The sequence below is a fragment of the Hypomesus transpacificus genome, chromosome 16 (assembly GCF_021917145.1).
Source record: "Hypomesus transpacificus isolate Combined female chromosome 16, fHypTra1, whole genome shotgun sequence".
Lineage (NCBI taxonomy): Eukaryota > Metazoa > Chordata > Actinopteri > Osmeriformes > Osmeridae > Hypomesus > Hypomesus transpacificus.
In genome coordinates this window covers 7,628,675-7,645,788 of record NC_061075.1, presented here as the reverse complement: position 1 = coordinate 7,645,788, position 17,114 = coordinate 7,628,675, and the positions used below count along the sequence as shown (strand labels likewise).

Genomic DNA, 17,114 nt, shown 5'->3' with positions numbered 1-17,114 from the left:
AAAGCAGGAAAGAAGAAGATCTTAAGAATGGCTTCGCAACCCTTTCTAATGTCACTTTTTGAACAAATACCATACTGTATTTTTGCAAGTCATCTGGTATTCTCTCTGATATTCCTAACAAGTGAAGGACTCAGAGGTGAAGATCCACAGCCTCCGCAATCCTTAACCTGCAGCTCAGTTCCCAGGGTCACACACGATACTAATGAATCTACCCTTAAATCTTAAGACTTAAGACGGCGTATGTCTGTGTGTACCAGTGTGTGTCTGTGTGACAGCATGTATATGTGTGTGTGTGTGCTGACTGACTGATTGACTGACTGACTGCCACAGCAGGGGCCCCTCCGTGTGAGATGAGAGAGGCGAGACTCAGGGAGCGGCTCCATCAGTCTCACGAAGACTCCTCCTGACAGGTCTCATCTGCCGCTCACTCTCTCGTCACTCACGCCGTCACCCCCGCGTCCCGCCCGCCGCAGCCGCCCGGCCCTGAAGCCGCCTGGCTCCCCCGTCTGATGTGAGCGAGCTGGACGGAGAGAGCACCGGGAGGGAGGGAGGGATAGAGGGGGGAGGGAAGCGGGAGCAATGAGAGAGAGGGAGGAGTGTAGAGGCGGAGGGAGGAGGATGGGAGAGAGGGTTGGAGGGGTGGCTGGAGGGAGGGAGGAGCTGGAGGGAGGGAGGAACAGGGGAGAGGGAGGACTGTAGAGGTGGAGTGAAGCAGATGGTGGAAAATGGGAGGGAGGGGTGGAGATAGGGAGAGGTGGAGCAATGGGAGGGAGGGGTGGAGGGAGAGGTGGAGGGAGGGGTGGAGAGGGGAAGGTAGGGGACTGTCAGAGACCCAGCAGCCACCGCTTTGCACAACCAGCACGACCAAGTTGGCGTTCGTCAAGGCTGGCGTCGTTTGTCAGTGCTGACTCTGAATTCGGAATCTTGTTTGGACAAAATAGTTTTGCGATGAAGCGACAGCGGAAGAGTAAAGTGTCTTTTTGGACCGGTGTCTGGGTGGCAAACTGCCTCAGTGGCTCAGACGTCACGTCAGTTCATCATCTCCTTGACAGTCAACAGGAGCCTGGCACTGTTACTTCACTTCCTCATCGACTCAATTATGTCCCACAATCCCAAATTAATGACATCCTACATCCTAAATCAATTACATTCGATAATCCTAAATTGATTACATCCCTCAATCCTGAATCAATGACATCCCACAATCCTGAGAGATGCACGTCATGTTCAGTCTGGTTTCTATTGACAGAATGAGCTTGCGTTTGATTGAGTGAACCGAGAGGAACCCAGAGAAAGACGTTTGCCATCAGTCACTAGGCAAGTCAGACATGTTTTTTTAGTCATGCATGAGTGTCCATGGAACATGGAAGTCCAGTACTAGAACCAAACTCTTTGTGAGGATCACTTGTGTGTGTGTGTGTGGGGGGGGGGGGGGGGGGGGGGGGGGGGTAGGAGGTGTATGAAGTAAATCTGAACTGCCAGGTAGTCTGAAATCCGTCGGATAAGGAACCAGAGAAGAAGGGCTCAGCCCGGTTGTCAAGGCTACAAATAGGAAACTGTGCTTTTATTCCATGATCGCTGACTCAATCTCAACGGTCAATGCTCCGTCTTGTACATGACATGAATAGATACTTACGCAAATCCACAAGGATCCAGTGCAAGTAAATGTACTTATTCCTTGTAAATTGGTGATGTTGTACATGCTTATCGATTATACATGGGTCAGGTGCTTCTTAAAGTCAACACAGCCCAGGCCATGTAAATATGTCATTTGGTGGAAGGATGAGACATTGTGATGCAATGAGTCAGCAGTGTATGGACCCTTGAAACCAGACAGGGTTGGAATTTCCAATTAGATCATGTTCTTATCGAGTGCCCGTAAGACTTCTGAATAGTCTAAAGTACATTTTCCATGAACAGGGGGCTTGAAGTTGTGTGTTGTTTTCACATTTGAACAAACCCCAACAGCCCTGGGTAGAGGAAGGGCATAAACAGTGAGCAAAGATGAGACCTGCTAATTAGAGGTTTCACTCTAGGGATGTTACAGCCAACACAAGTTCCACTTTTTGGGTCAGTCTCAGAGGAACAGAGGAGCTTGTTGTCTTGTTATAATTACACCAAGGCAGAGAGCTGGAGATTGCTCAAAAGTGTAGGTTTAGTGGCTAATGTGCATGCTCTGTTTGAATACTCCGAGCTTCAAAAGTAGAACGACTGTATGTTTGCAGTTTAAATGTAATAAAATATCTGCACGATACATCAGGGATGACTTCGTAGTGATCAAATTCACTTCTTTGCCGTGTCTGTTACAAAAGTGTTCCATGGAAGCTTTCAAAAAAGATGTAGAACCCAGGAACTTATCTCAAATAAACTGTCTCCCCAGAAACAACAGACTAAAGATTCATGAACCTGGAAGAACTGGATCTGGAAATTCTTTTATCTGTGTTCAGCCACTTCATCTTTGTCATGCTGCAAGAAAGCCTGCCACGACTTATTGTTGAGATACACAATGGGACAAGTAACGCGTTGCCCAGTGTTGTATAACAAATTGACCCATCTGCAGTGCCAACACCAGCACACCTAAGATGAAGCAGGAAACTCACCAGGTTGACACCTACCACCTGCTGTACGCACATAGTAAACAAGCCTATTGGCTCATAAGTCAGAGCTGGATCCAATAGACTTTTTCCTCCTCCTTTGATACAGGAATACGCAGATGGGTATGCACAGTCACTGGGTTGTTTGAAAGTAATGGACACTCTAAAAAAAGGATGAATTACCTTCTGCCGTGCGTCACGCCTGTGAGAGATGGCCAACCAACACCTCTATTCACAGCACTCTCATTCCAACTTTTCCTGCCTTCCACTACAGCCCCATAAACAAAAAGGACGATACAAACTTCCAAGTCCAAAATACCAAAGTTCTGTTTTTCTAAGGTCCTATTGTGTGGCTTAATGTCAACAATGTAGAGTCAGTTAATCATCTTGCACTAGAAATACCATAGTTTCAGGCAGCCATATTGATTTCTGCTTGGACGAAATATGTTACCCTTACAGCAGCATATTTCCCTACATATTAAGGACTGGGGCCATATTATCCATCTTGAAAGAATAAATCATCTTTCACCCTTTCTTTGTCGCCCATATCTGGTGAAAGAGGAAGCAAATGCACTCCTTGTTGATGGAAGGCTCTAGACTGTTGAAGTGTCTATCTGGAGAAGATGCAGAACAGCCTTGGGGAGATGAAACATCAGGACAGACTTTCTCCAACTGTCGGCCTACTGTCTTTTGTTCGGAGCAAACTAAACTGTTTCATAGACGGTGGTGAATCCGCAAAGAAACCTCAAATTACATTACTCCCCCCCCCCCAAAAAAAAAAAGGAATTAAATGTCTCTTTATGTTGTGAAAAATCCTACATTCGTTTTGGGAGGGAAAACATCAACTGTGCGTGGGAGGAGAGAAGCCAGAGGGAGAGAGGGAGTCTGGAGGGCCTCACAAGGTGACAGCAGCTACAAAGCCCAGTCACTCACATTCAGTCTCAAAGACCTCATCTGTGAGGAAGATGTTACATCCAAGCCAGTCATGACTCACTTCCTGGTTTGGTTTGTGCCGGAGAGAGAGGACAAGGTCAAGTCGAAGTTGAGCCTTGAAATGTCAAGGTGCGAAGATCAAACACCTGACCTTCTCTGGAGCCACCGAGCTCAGGACAACGGCAGACAATACTTCCCATGTTTGAAATGTTTGCCGGCCACTTACGAGACAGTCAAAATGTTCTCTCCTGTTACACAACACTTGCCGCTTCTGAAGGGCACGGGGGTGTAAGATTGATTTTAATCGCATGGATTTAAAAAATCCACTGTTGGAAATGTAACATCTTATGATTAATCTTCAAATTAATTCCTCTCCCTAGAGATGTGATACTCCCACTCAGTCTGTTTCGCTTTAGCACATGGATGCTCCTGGATGTGCAAAGATGACAAAACCACAGAAACACAAACGTTGGAATCAAGGACCTAAATTAAGTTACTTTCAGGTCTCTTCATCGCTTTGTCACGTATGCCGATCAATAATTCTTATTGTTTGTATGACAACAAACTACAAAGTACAAATTATGAACCAAGACACAGAAAAGGATGTTTTCTTTTTTTCTTGTCATGTAAGATGCTGACTGATGTGTTTAGTCAATAACACCAGCCAAAGAATGGAGACATTGTGTTGAGCAACTCAAAGTAGCCCTTTAAGGACCAACAGTCACATTTCACATTTATGAAGACTTCTAGCACGGAAGGAACAGCCAAAGGATGGAAAAAAAGGTGGCGCTTTCGAGCAACAAAGCTCCCCAAACTCAGATTGTTTTGCAGCCATAGGGGGCAAAAGAGCTCATGTCTAGAAAATGGCGGTCGCGACCTGAACAAGAGGATCTTAACACAACTATCTGCAGGATAATAACAATTGGGATTCTGTGGCAAGGATGCAAGGGAGGACTTTGGCAGACAGGAGAAGCGACGCAGTCTGCCAGGCCGCTGCTTGGCAGTCCAAAGGAAAGACTCGGGATTAACTCTGAAGTGAGATGCCAGTCGAGTGACTCCAGCCCTCAGAGCCCTGAGGCTGGGCCCCGCTGAGTTCCGTCTGACTTAAAAACCAGTGAGGATATGCAAAGCGTCCAAATGGGGTGGGGGCATTCATAGAGTAATGGACGCTCAATAACGGTGTGCCGTGAATCAGAAAACAACATGGTCGGTTTGACAGCGGGAAAGCGGGAATTCGCTGGTTGCGTTTGCCGACTAGAGGGTCATTGAGCATTGTGGCCTGTCCAAGTACATCAGTGTACATGGTACAGTGTCAACGGCTTACCAAATCAACCACTCTGGAATCACAATATGAACTATGGCCCACCACATAGTCTATGGTAACAGGTGGAACAATTGTACAGTAAAGATCCGTACAAGAAACTTACTTCTTTGAACGCATGTATAAAAACACCAAAATAGTCAACTAGATAACTGGAGTTTATACCATCTGCATGTGCTACATTACAATACCTAAAGACCTGATATACATTTCTTGATGTAAACACCCCCAAGAACTCCCAAAACATTTCCTTTCAGCTCGCTTCAACATGTTATTCCAAAAGAATTTGGAGTTTCAGCCTAAGTAAATTGTGTTATAAGGGATGACATTTTACTTATGACTTAATGGTGCTCGTTCTAGCGGTCTACTTGCAGCAAAAGATAGACCCTCAAATATACGGTATCTATTTCAACCATCGCACGCTGACATCTCCCCGCACCTAGAGCTCTGACATCCACTGCAATCCATGCATGATTTATTTTGCTGAGAATCCTTCTCTGTTCAACACGCACAGGATAAACAACCAATTCAAGCCCGGCAGTTGTTTACCCAACCGAAGCTCGTTGTTTTTAAAAGGGGGACTGGATCAAAACCAGAGTCCTGCTCCACGGCTCCCTGGACTCGTGCGTCACTGTCATTGTTTAAGAGAGGAGGACCGATCGGATGCCAAGATGGGTCTGGTCCAGTTAGCCGGGCTGCTGGCAGGCCTGTTGAGGGGGGTGGGGCTGGGGCTGGGGCGGATAGGCAGGGACTGATGAACAAGCCTCTTGTTTAGAGCAGCATCATTACAAGATTACTTTAAATAAACACATCTTTCTGTCAACTAGACAGCTCGTGGTAGCACTTCAGGACTTGTCCCGCAGACCGAGGTGAATGTGCTTCATTCAGGGTACTGCCTCCCACAACGATGGGACTTGAAGGTCTCCAAATGACTATGATTGACCTCTCTGATGTTCTTCTCACAATATCTAAGTGTTAGAGTTCAGGTTTACAATTCATATGCATCTGCAATGTTTTGGCTGTAACGGTTGAGTTAAATGGTAGATCATCTAACCTAAATGTGAAGTGTGATATTGTCCTATCATCTTATATGTCAAAAGTTACTTTAAATAATTGTGTGTATGTTTTTTGAATTATTATTGTTTGGACTGCTTTCATAACAGATTACGTGTAACAACAGGGAAGCTGGGCGCTAATGCTATGATTTCACGCTTGGATTCTCACTACGACAGAGGGCTCAGTGCTCTGCTCAAAAATACAGGAAAAAGAAATGCATTCCACAGAAACAATACTGACTGCTTTATGCAGAAATATTATGGGATGGAGAGAGTTCCATGGAGTTCCTGGGGCACTGGGGTTTCCTCTCCCTAGAAGGAAGTCTAACCAGCCTTCATCAGCCCCTCTCCAGCCCCCAGCCTCTCTGCATCCCCAGCCTTTCTGCAGCCCCCAGCCTCTCTCCAGCACCCAGCCTCTCTCCAGCCCCTAGCCTCTCTCCAGTCCCCAGCCCCCAGCCTCTCTGCAGCCCCCAGCCTCTCTCCAGCTCCCAGCCTCTCTCCAGCCCCCAGCCTCTCTGCAGCCCCCAGCCTCTCTCCAGCTCCCAGCCCCCAGCCTCTCTGCAGCCCCCAGCCTCTCTCCAGCTCCCAGCCTCTCTGCAGCCCCCAGCCTCTCTCCAGCCCCCAGCCTCTCTCCAGCCTCTCTGCAGCCCCCAGCCTCTCTGCAGCCCCCAGCCCCCAGCCTCTCTGCAGCCCCCAGCCTCTCTCCAGCTCCCAGCCTCTCTGCAGCCCCCAGCCTCTCTCCAGCCCCCAGCCTCTCTCCAGCCTCTCTGCAGCCCCCAGCCTCTCTGCAGCCCCCAGCCTCTTTCCAGCCCCCAGCCTCTCTCCAGCCTCTCTCCAGCCCCCAGCCTCTCTGCACCCCCCAGCCTCTCTCCAGCCCCCAGCCTCTCTCCAGCCCCCGGCAACCTGTCCTTACCAAGCTGTCTCCCCAGGGTTCCCTCACCCACAGTCCAGACCCTTACACTGCCTATCGCTCTCTCACACCTGTGAGTAATTACCAGCTATCTCCCCAGGTTTTTCACAGCTTTCTTGACACAGCTCCCTCAATTTTCAACGATTAGGACAGGGCTGCTGCTGTCACCCGAGAATGTAGCAAGAGGTTGTGACCATTCTGACCATTGTGACCGATGTGCATTTGGGTGATGAAGACAAAGTAGAGATTGATACAGTAGAAAAGCAAGAGGAGGAGGGGGGGGGGAGACTTCTAGATTATTATTACTGAGATGCTTCATCGATTGGAAGAGGAGAAGTAGCAATGTAAGCATATTTTACACTCAACTTTCCGAACTAAATTACTACCGTTTCTCTGCTGTGTCCATCCACCTTTTAGGCACAATCAGCTTAAAGTTCATGTGTGTAGCAGCAATGCACCTGTGACGGTCTACAAGGTCTAACAGTGTCTAACCTCATCCCTTTCTCTTTAATCACCTTTAGTAGACATTAGCGCACCACATGATCTTTGATGACTCATCGCCTCTAGTTCTGACTGTGCCAAAGTCTTGAAGGGGAGTTTTTAATCGTGGCGCGCTCTGCCCTTTGTCCCCTAAAGCAGTAAACTGGGCTGGTGGCATGAAAGCTGAAGTCTCTATCTTTGGTGTTCAGGAGTTCAACTGACTCAGACCTTTTTTTTGCGCTAATGCACCGGCCCGCCTTGACACCGACCACTGCAAGCCGAGCTTCTGCTGCAGACAGCAAAGCCTGGATTGGGTCCGAAAGAAACATTTATTTTTCCTACAATGGCTTTTCCCCTACTATTTAACAAAGCCTTCGAGAATTTCAATTTTAGATAATCCTAATTAAATGTTCGTTTTCAAACCAGAGGGAGAAAGTTAACCTTTGAGAAAGTTGAGCATTTGAAACAAGAAAGTGAGAGATCTATTTCGACCCCGAGGCTAAATCCATTTATCTCCAGTACGTGTTTGTCTGACTCATCTGTAAACATTTCTCTGGTGTGGACGTTTTATTTAACGAAACGAAACACGCTGAATTTTTGAATAATGTTACGCAATGAGATTAAGAGGCACACAACTGAACCCTTGCGCAAAACACATTTGATGTTCAGCACAACAGGCTATTGGACGCAGTGAGATTTAGTCATGATCTTCAAATGGATATCGAGTTATTGATGCATTCATGATGAGTTTAAGTTTACAAAAGGTACCCTTTCCTCTTTCAGTCGTAATGCCACAAAATCATGAAAGACAATTCAAGTCTGGGGGTGCGGGTCTATCAATTCAATAATCTGCTAAACGACTGATCATTTGAGCTAATATAAGAAAGCGAGTTCAACTAATTGCCTGTCAGACTAAAATGTTCTACACCAAGCAAATAATTAACTTTAGCTCTTTATATAGAGTCAAGAGTATAGATAATCAAGTCTGCCTGCGAGTAATACCACTCACACCAAAAGATGCAAACAACTTCATATCTCCCGACGAATTAGAGAAGTCTGATCGCTATCCAACTGTCAAATCTTCAAAACATGCTTAGATGTGAAGGCGCAATGTGTCTCTTTTCATATAGACCCAGACGTGATTGTATTGCAAGAGTGGCTCTCAAGAAGTATGACAGCCAACTGTTCGTTGGACCAATCGCCATGCTTGTTAGAGCTAACGTTTCACCAAAACAGCAGGGACATTTTTCAGCTCAGTGCATCACAGTCGCATGGTGCTTCTATCAGCGTCTGATCTAAGTGGCCCAGACTCTCAGGCAGTAATATGCATCTCAAAGCCACTTCAAGACAGCCCATCCCCTTTCCACAGCATTGTGTTCTACAAACCCTTCTCTATAACTCACTTTCATTACATTTTTGTTGCACAACATGAGGGAACCAATAAGAGCTTTTAGACTGATTGGCAGACATGGACCAAGCGAGAAAGAGAGAGGGAGAGAGAAAGAAAGCGAGAAAGAGAGAGGGAGAAAGAAAGCGAGAAAGACAGAGAGAGAGACAGAGAGAGAAAGAAAGAAAGTGAGAGAAAGAAAGCGAGAGAGAGAGAGAGAGAGAGAGAGAGAGAGCAAGAGAGAGAGAGAAAGAGAGAGAGGGGGGGGGAGAGAGAGGGAAGGGGAGCTGTAAGGAATCTGCAAGATCCCCTATCTCTCGTCAGCACCAAAGTATGCCAAGCAACTCCTGTCCCACGTGAAACCACCAGATTTCACAAGACAAAAAGTCACTTCTCTTATGATGCTGTGTGCAAAACTGTGTGAAGTGTTGAGCACAGCAAATGACCTACATAAAAATGACATTATTTGGGGTGCATGAAATCAATTACATTGTTACAGACTTTTATCTTCTTTATCTGCGATCTTGGTCCATGTGGGACTTAAATAAGACCTAAGACTCCATGACATTAACCCTTCCTTGACAGATAATCATTAACAGCACATGTTAACAAAGAATTTCACCATCAGTTTGTTACAGTGCCTGAACTGTGTTGGGGTCTGCAGTCAGTTGGCTGGTTTCTGAAGTTAGGTTGATTAGGAAAGTGTTTATATACCATGCCATGAAAACAGTCAGTGTTGGTGTAATTGATGTTGTCACGAATGACTGAAATCTGAATGAATCTTTAGTGTGCTGTCTTGATTAGGAATACTGTGTGTTGGCTTTGAAAATAGTTGTACAGTCGAGGAAGGCAATGTGTGTGTGTGCATGTACAGACTTATAAGGATGATTTCAAAGTCAGTTAAGCTACCCAGCAAAGTGATTTTAACGGGCAGGCTTTAGACAAGACAAATATGTGCACTTTTCCCTGCCCAGCAGACAATTTATGGTGTGCAATCTTTTCACTTTTTAATTTGTTAAGTACCGTGTGATGTAATCTGTTTGAGACGGGTCAAACTTGCCAAGCCTAACAATACAATACACGAAGACTCCGACTGTGCAAGTCCAGGTAGCAGCACGACAGCTGATTGACAGCACAGGGTGACACCAACATGACAGTGATACACCCAATGTACCCATTTTAGAGGGAGACTACAACACACAACCACCCAGCACTGAATCTTGTCAACCACAGTATCTGCATCCAAATCTGCTTCGGGAGTCAGATGGCTGAGCGGTGAGGGAGTGGGGCTAGTAATCCGAAGGTTGCCGGATCGATTCCCCGCCGTGCCAACGTTGTGTCCTTGGGCAAGGCACTTCACCCTGCTTGCCTCGGGGGGAATGTCCCTGTATTTACTGCAAGTCACTCTGGATAAGAGCGTCTGCTAAATGACTAAATGTAAATGTACTTAACACCGAACCACACCTCCCCTCCCAAAACAACCTCCCCCAAAAAAAGGTCATAAAGATAGACCCGTCCACTCTCAGAATATCAGAAGCCTTCCAACTCAAGAACATAACTTGAAAGAGACTTAGGATGCTTCACCAGGACTCAAGGAGGAATCCCCGTAGCAGAGACTTGGGGGTTCCAGCTACAAGGGCCAGGGACTAGAGATTTCTCATGTACCGTTGTATGGCAGCTGCCTGGCCCTTATCTGTTAGGGCAGTACAGCTGGTGCTGTGACTGGAGTGATTCCTCGAGGCTTCGGCAACCGATAGGTGTATTCGAGGCGGCTTGGAGTGACAGTCAAGCCCAGTAGAGGCTGACTGGGAGGGAGGGTGGGGGGTTCGAGAGGGGAGTCCACCTGAACAAACCCTGTCATCGTCCACTGATGGAACTGGGCTGCTCTTCTGACAGTTGTGACAAGGCAGTGGATGGACAAGGAGGATAGAAGTTGTCACTCTGTTGTGAGGTATGGGATTGTGCAGTATGGTGGGGAGCTGCAAAGTGAGCTGTGGTTGGTATGGGCTGGGAGATGCCTTTAATGCTGGTGGTAAAGCACAAAGACTGAAGCAGGAAGACATTTTGGAAGCATCCATGAACGAGCCCTTTTCTTTAAATCCTTGTCGTTCAGCGACCTCCAAACTCCACTCCCATTTCTCTCTCCGTTTCTCTTTGTGCTACCACTCGAGTTCATTTCCTCATTTGTGAAAGATATTGTGGTTTTCTGGGCTTGTATAGCTGAGTAGGAACCTTCCAACTGCTTATGATATCCTGATATTAAAAATCCTACTCAAAATCATCAGGTGGCACTGTGAAATCTCTCACGTTATCACGAGACAAATGATGAAAATAAAAAAGACAATGTGACAGCAAATGACAAACCAGTCCAGGTAACCATGTCATTGTTGGTCCAGTCACGTTAGTATAGTTTGTTGCTGTAAGATTGGGAAGATCATATACATCCAATATATTGGATGTAATATGATTACATCCAATGTATTTATAAATGTTAAGGTTTAAAAATATGGAGCTAGGAAGGGAGAGACAGGGAGAAAGAGAGAGAGAGAGAGACAGGGAGAAAGAGAGAGAGAGACAGGGAGAAAGAGAGAGACAGGGAGAGAGAAAGAGAGAGACAGAGAGAGACAGAGACAGAAAGACAGAGAGACAGAGAGATATATACATATGTTGGTGTACAATATGTATAGAAAATAACAATCAGGTTAAATCATTCTAGTGTTGTCAGCAGACTTTTAGCTACAAAAACAATTCACCCAGGCAGCATAGGAACGTAGTTAAGAAAGGTATATGTGCTAAATAAACAACATAGCCTATTTATAATATGAATCTGCAAATTGGATACATATTGCAGTCCTTTCATCAAGGTATATAACAGCTGTCTATAGGCTATAGCATGCCACTTGGAAGTAACATTTATTTATACATTAAACTAAATCATTAACTATAGGCTGCTGATGAAAAAATTGCATTCCATTATTGGCATGCAATAAAATGTTAACATACACATTAGCGATATTCTCATTCGAAATAAATGGCTTCAAGGTCGACTGGATAGTTGGTTAAAATTTGAGAAAATATGGGAGGGAAACAACTCGAATCTGTGCGCTCTCGCGCAGCGCGCGTCACCGACACTTCATACGTGCTCTGGTTAAGCACGTACACACATTGAATAACACTGCCTGCAGCTAAATGGGCAATAGGTACAATAAGCCATATACCTGGATGCAACTATCTACAACATAGAATATTAGAAATATAGAAATCAACATGGCAGTTGGAGAGAATGTGTTCTCTGGGCATTAATACAATAAGGCTGACATTTCTGAGAAAAATACTTTAAATAAAGTTGATATTGACATGTCTGATCCTAAACACTGTGCTTGTTCGATTATATTGTTAATAACAAACAGCTGAACATATTTGCGCACAATCGCACACCATAACGCACAGACATTTGTTTGCCAAACTTTCCTGCGGTGGCGCACCATTCACCTTCAAAACAGGATCTAAAGATGTTTCATCTGGGACACATTCATGAACATTAATCGTGCCTACCTGAGTTTGCAGCGGCTCTCCGTGTTCTATGATGCTTATAAAAGGAATTTCCAAAAAAGACGACATAAATTCCACTTGTACGATCTCTTCCTGGGTCTGGGGGAAGGTGAGGACAGCGGAGACCCCCTGAACAACGATAGCCTGACAAACACACCTGAAAAGGGACTCCGGGTCCCCGTTGGCCGGTTCTCGTGGTACCACTTCTAAACTCAAGTTGTAGGGTAGAAAGTTGTCCCCTGTTTGGGCGATACCGGCGAGGGCGCGGTTGAGGGCAGCCTGTACCCTGGCCGGTTGGCGGGTGGGCAGAAGGGCACCGAGGCGCACGGTGTGTCCTATTTGCGCCAGGATATGGCACGGCTGGGGGTGGAGGTGACAAGGGTCGATAAAGAAATGGAGAATGCCTTGCAATACGAAGTAAAAATATGCCAAGAATCTTGAGAAGATTAAATTCATCCTGCTGCGCTCTCAAACGGAATGAGGGATTGTCAGAAGATAGCATTGCTTGCCTCGTTTCTTTCTTCCCTTTTTCCGGTAAGGTCCTTTATTGCTTTTTGTTGACGATGATATGACTGGTGATCCACAGATGGAGTTACTGTGCGAATGTGTGATTAAGGGGGGAGGGGGTGAAGGATGGAAAGGCGGAGATGCCGCTGAACTGTCATTCCCGAAGAACACGAGCGGAGCAGTCGTGAGGTGGGACTGGACTATTGACAAGTGAACAGGCACCTGCGTGTTGGCAACATCATTAAAAAGACTAACTTTTTGATAAGAGATGTTTTAAATATAGTGTTTTCATTATAATTTTTGTAAGGGAACTCACATAAGCCATATATATATATATATATATACACATGTTAATATAAAGTATAGATACTTTATATTAACATTTGTGATTCCCCTCCTACAATTCTAAAGTAGTATAACATATAAGACCATTCAATCCTCTTTCAATGTACCTATGTGATGGGTAAAACACCAATTCTGTAATGTCAAAAATTAGTGTCACACTAAGCGACTCGATGGGCCAAGAGGCAGAACTGCGTCTGCGTCGCATGACTTGGCACGGCACAGAGGACAAACGATTGAAAATACAGTTGTAGTTGGACAGAGTCCAAACTAACTTCGGAAAAATGCACTGAATCACCCTGGACAGTTTACTCGACACGTTATGATGTGTCACCCTCCACTAAGCATGAATTGAAATCCTGGGTCAATTCAAATACTTCCCATAATTTGATTTGATACGAATCTATATGCAAATTAGTTCAGTTAATCATTATACGCAGTTATTTCTTTATTTAAGTGCTTCTTCCTGAAGAATAAAACCCTAATTTCAACGTTTGCCTTAACCGATATTTCTGTAATCTCAATGTTCCGTATTGCTCAGAACATGTTCTCACACGATGTTCCCATACTTTTAACAGATTCTCAGTGAGCCAAAAATTGCACATTGTCTTTATGTAGGCCTAACTAGATTGAACCAAAAAGATCTTTATGTTATAGCGAGACTCCGAAGAGCAGAATAGTAGCATACCCTTAAATGTATCCCAATATAAAGGCGGTTCTTTCAAAATAGCATAATATCATACGTATACGATTCAATGTGCAATTCCACAATATGCATCTGATGAACTTTGTTCAATATGCCAGGAATTTATCAGACAAAAACAAAAAAAAAAACATTTAAGGGAAAAGAAAGAAACAACTTTTCTCCAACATGCAGTCACATGGAATCAAAACATTTCTGTCTTTCGTTAAAACTAATTAGATGAGCCTTGTTTTTGAGAGTTCGCAAACATAGTTAACAGCAGTTGGCATTGTTGCACTAATTGTTCCTCTCTAGACTGCTTCTGTCACTCACGGCTACAGAATGCCTTGGAAATTCCTTCTATGGAATCAGACAAAGGACCTTTCTTGCATTACAATGCTTCATTTACACAAGAGGCATGCTAATTAGCTTTTTAATTCCGACACTGTGCTAGGGAATAGGCTCCAAAGCTTGTTAAGATGAATGACTGGTGAGACTTGGGATCCACATGGGTGAACCTGTGCGGTGATTCCTCTCTTCCTCACCAGTCAATCCGCTGTCTCTCACTCACAGCGTGATCCCCAAGCCTTCTGGCGAGGTGGGCATTTGCGCGGCACAGATAGCTAGGAGTGTCTCTTGGTATCTCTCCTCTCTCTCCCTACCTGGAACTCTCTCTACCGTGTTAAATTAAAAAGGAGCTGAAGTGTGAAATGTAGTTTTTGACAACAAATTAAACGCAGCCCTGGTTTACATTGGTTCAAGGGAGGGGAGGGGGGGCTGTGTGTGCGGAAAATATGTTCGACTATGGGAGGTCAGCTCCCTTGGCGGAGGAAGCCTGTCGTTAATTTACTTAACCGTTAACTCCAGAGGATCCACATGCTCAGTCTTCATGTGAATGTGTGACAAGTGTGACAAGCGCGTCTGGCCAATTCTCTATCCCGATCCATCCAATAATGCATGAGCACTAACTGAGCTACAGTACGTCATCCTGCGTTTTGATTCGATTTCACTTTATTGTCACTGTTCACATTGAGCCACGAAATGTTAGCATCTAGCCACGAAATGTTGGCATCTAACCATAAGTGCAAAGAGTAATAGCTCAGTGCAAATAGGAATACAGATTAAATACTAGTAGATCCATCACCGATGGCAATATTCTCTGAACAGAGGAACAGAAACATCTAATGAGGTACCTTTAAGGTACAATTTAGAATGTGAGTTGTCTAAATAGAATCAGAGATGTACTATTAGAGCAGTTGGAATATGCAAATGTAGAGTGCACATATCTTTATCCATTATAATCTACCTCAGTGCTTCTAAAAACCTGAAACATACAGACAATCAGCCTACCCCATAGTAGTAGCACATTTCCTACTTTGGGACCAACAAATCACCAGTTTCAAACGTGGGTAATTATCCTAAATGAAATTGCACAACCACACGCACTTAAATCGTGTTTGCCCATCCACCCCTTGCCTGAATGAAAACCCGCCACATACGTCGTCAAACTGCAGCTTCGCCACTAAGTGATCAGGTAACGCTGACTGTGCTTATGCCCATTAGATCCCCTGCTGTCACCCCATCCTCCTGTTAACCCCCCAGCCACCCTCCCTTGGAACCCTAGCATTGCCCGCCTCTTTTCCAGAAAGCCCAGGATTGATTGCTTCATAATATGAAGACCTCGTCTGTCATTCAGACGTAGTCCCCAGTACAGACTGAAAGCAAACCGATTGCTCTGCTCATTCTGCAAGGACGACAACACAGAAAAGTGCCTGTGGAGTGTCTATTATTGGAAATGCTAATATTTTGAGACTTAATGCAAACACCAATTAGAGGATCCATTTATCTGAAGGGGATTCCTACCACCTCCCTCTTCAGTTGCTATTACCACTGAGAGCTCCTTAAGCTGATAGTTACCTGAGTATTAAACAATGGGGACCTTCAAAGGGAATGTTCAATGACTTTCAGATATTACATAGCCAGTAGTAAAAAAATAAAAAATAAAATGTTTTTTTTGTTGTTGTTGCTCCAAACAACATTTCACATAAACTTGTGGCTTCAACACAGGTTTTTGTTGTGTTCTGCAGTATCTTGCCTCACTAGCATTTCCTGGTCAAGCAGTGCTGTAGACTCACCGAGGTGACCGTGGCCGGGGGGGATTGTCATTGTTGAGTATATTGGCTTTGGTTGTCTGGGTTCAATGTAAACTGACCTTTCTCAGTACACACACGGCTCTCAACCTTTCCTGCTCCTCAGCTCTCAATCGGCACTTAAAGGAGAAACAAAACATCCTTTAGAAGTTCTGGGTCCATATTTTCTTCAGTTCTCCATGAGTCATCCTACCTTTATTAGTTGTGAACGAGTCCAAATGCATTCAAGCGTCTGAACAAAGGTTTTCTATCTCACTCGTCATTGTTACAGTTCAACCAAGCATTATTTTAGAAGTCATTTTTCAGAACGAGAGCCATGCTCACAACGCCGCAGCCCTGGGAAGGTACCGGAACTTTCCTTACACTCAGTGTTCGGATCAGGGGTGCAAGTGATCCTTCTCCATTGTGCTCCCTTTTCTGGGCAGGCACAAGACAATTTATCACCCATTTTTCTCTAAATCGGTGATGGCCCTAGACAATGCCTTGATTTTTAAATGTCAGGAAATTCTTTTAGCATTCCATGAACATTTCTCAGCTCTATATGCACGTGAAATGTAACAGGAGTGTGTGTGTGTGGGGGGTAGGGTGGGGGAGGAGGGGGGGCACGCCTGTGATTCCCCTCCAGTAAGGTAAATCGGAATTCTAAAACCAGGAAAATTAGAACTTTCCTTGTGTGCGCACATGCATACAGAGACAGGTCTTTCAAAATGCCACACTGACCAACAGACAATTGGGACTTTTTAATAAGGAGATTAGAGGTTGGAATTTGAAAGTTAATTGTCTTTTTTTTCCATGTAAATCTAGCCCGAGGACAATATGTGAAAACAGTAGTGTCTGAATCTCATTTTGATTTGACCCAACTAGTCAGTTTTACTATAGAGTACTGCTGTAGAAATATGACACAGCATAACGAGTTAATAGACAATAACAATGATCCAGAAAACATTTGGGTGTTACTTTGCTTCAGTTTATTTAAAGTAGGCTAATCACTACAGCAACAACAACAAAAAAACAATCCTTGCGGTAAACAAGCCATTTTTCACAGAGGTTCTGTTGAGTTGTATCTTTTCATTTCGATAGAGATGTGATCTTATTTTCCACTTGTCTGAAGGCAAATAATTATTTTTGGCAATTCTGTGCATCTGTTGGCAGTCTGCATTGCTAATAAACCTTCTGTACGATTGGATCACCTTAGGTATTT

At 44.7% G+C, this 17,114-nt stretch overlaps 1 protein-coding gene across 1 annotated transcript in view; it reads right to left on the bottom strand.

Annotated features, from left to right (window-relative positions):
• Positions 1 to 12,862, bottom strand: part of grin3bb (glutamate receptor, ionotropic, N-methyl-D-aspartate 3Bb) — a 46,676-nt gene extending 33,814 nt beyond the window's left edge. The window contains exon 1 of the mRNA XM_047036848.1: positions 12,236 to 12,862. Coding sequence (XP_046892804.1) covers positions 12,236 to 12,688 — 453 coding nt within the window. The 5' untranslated portion in view covers positions 12,689 to 12,862. The remainder of the gene's footprint in view (positions 1 to 12,235) is intronic.
• Positions 12,863 to 17,114: the final 4,252 nt, after the last annotated feature.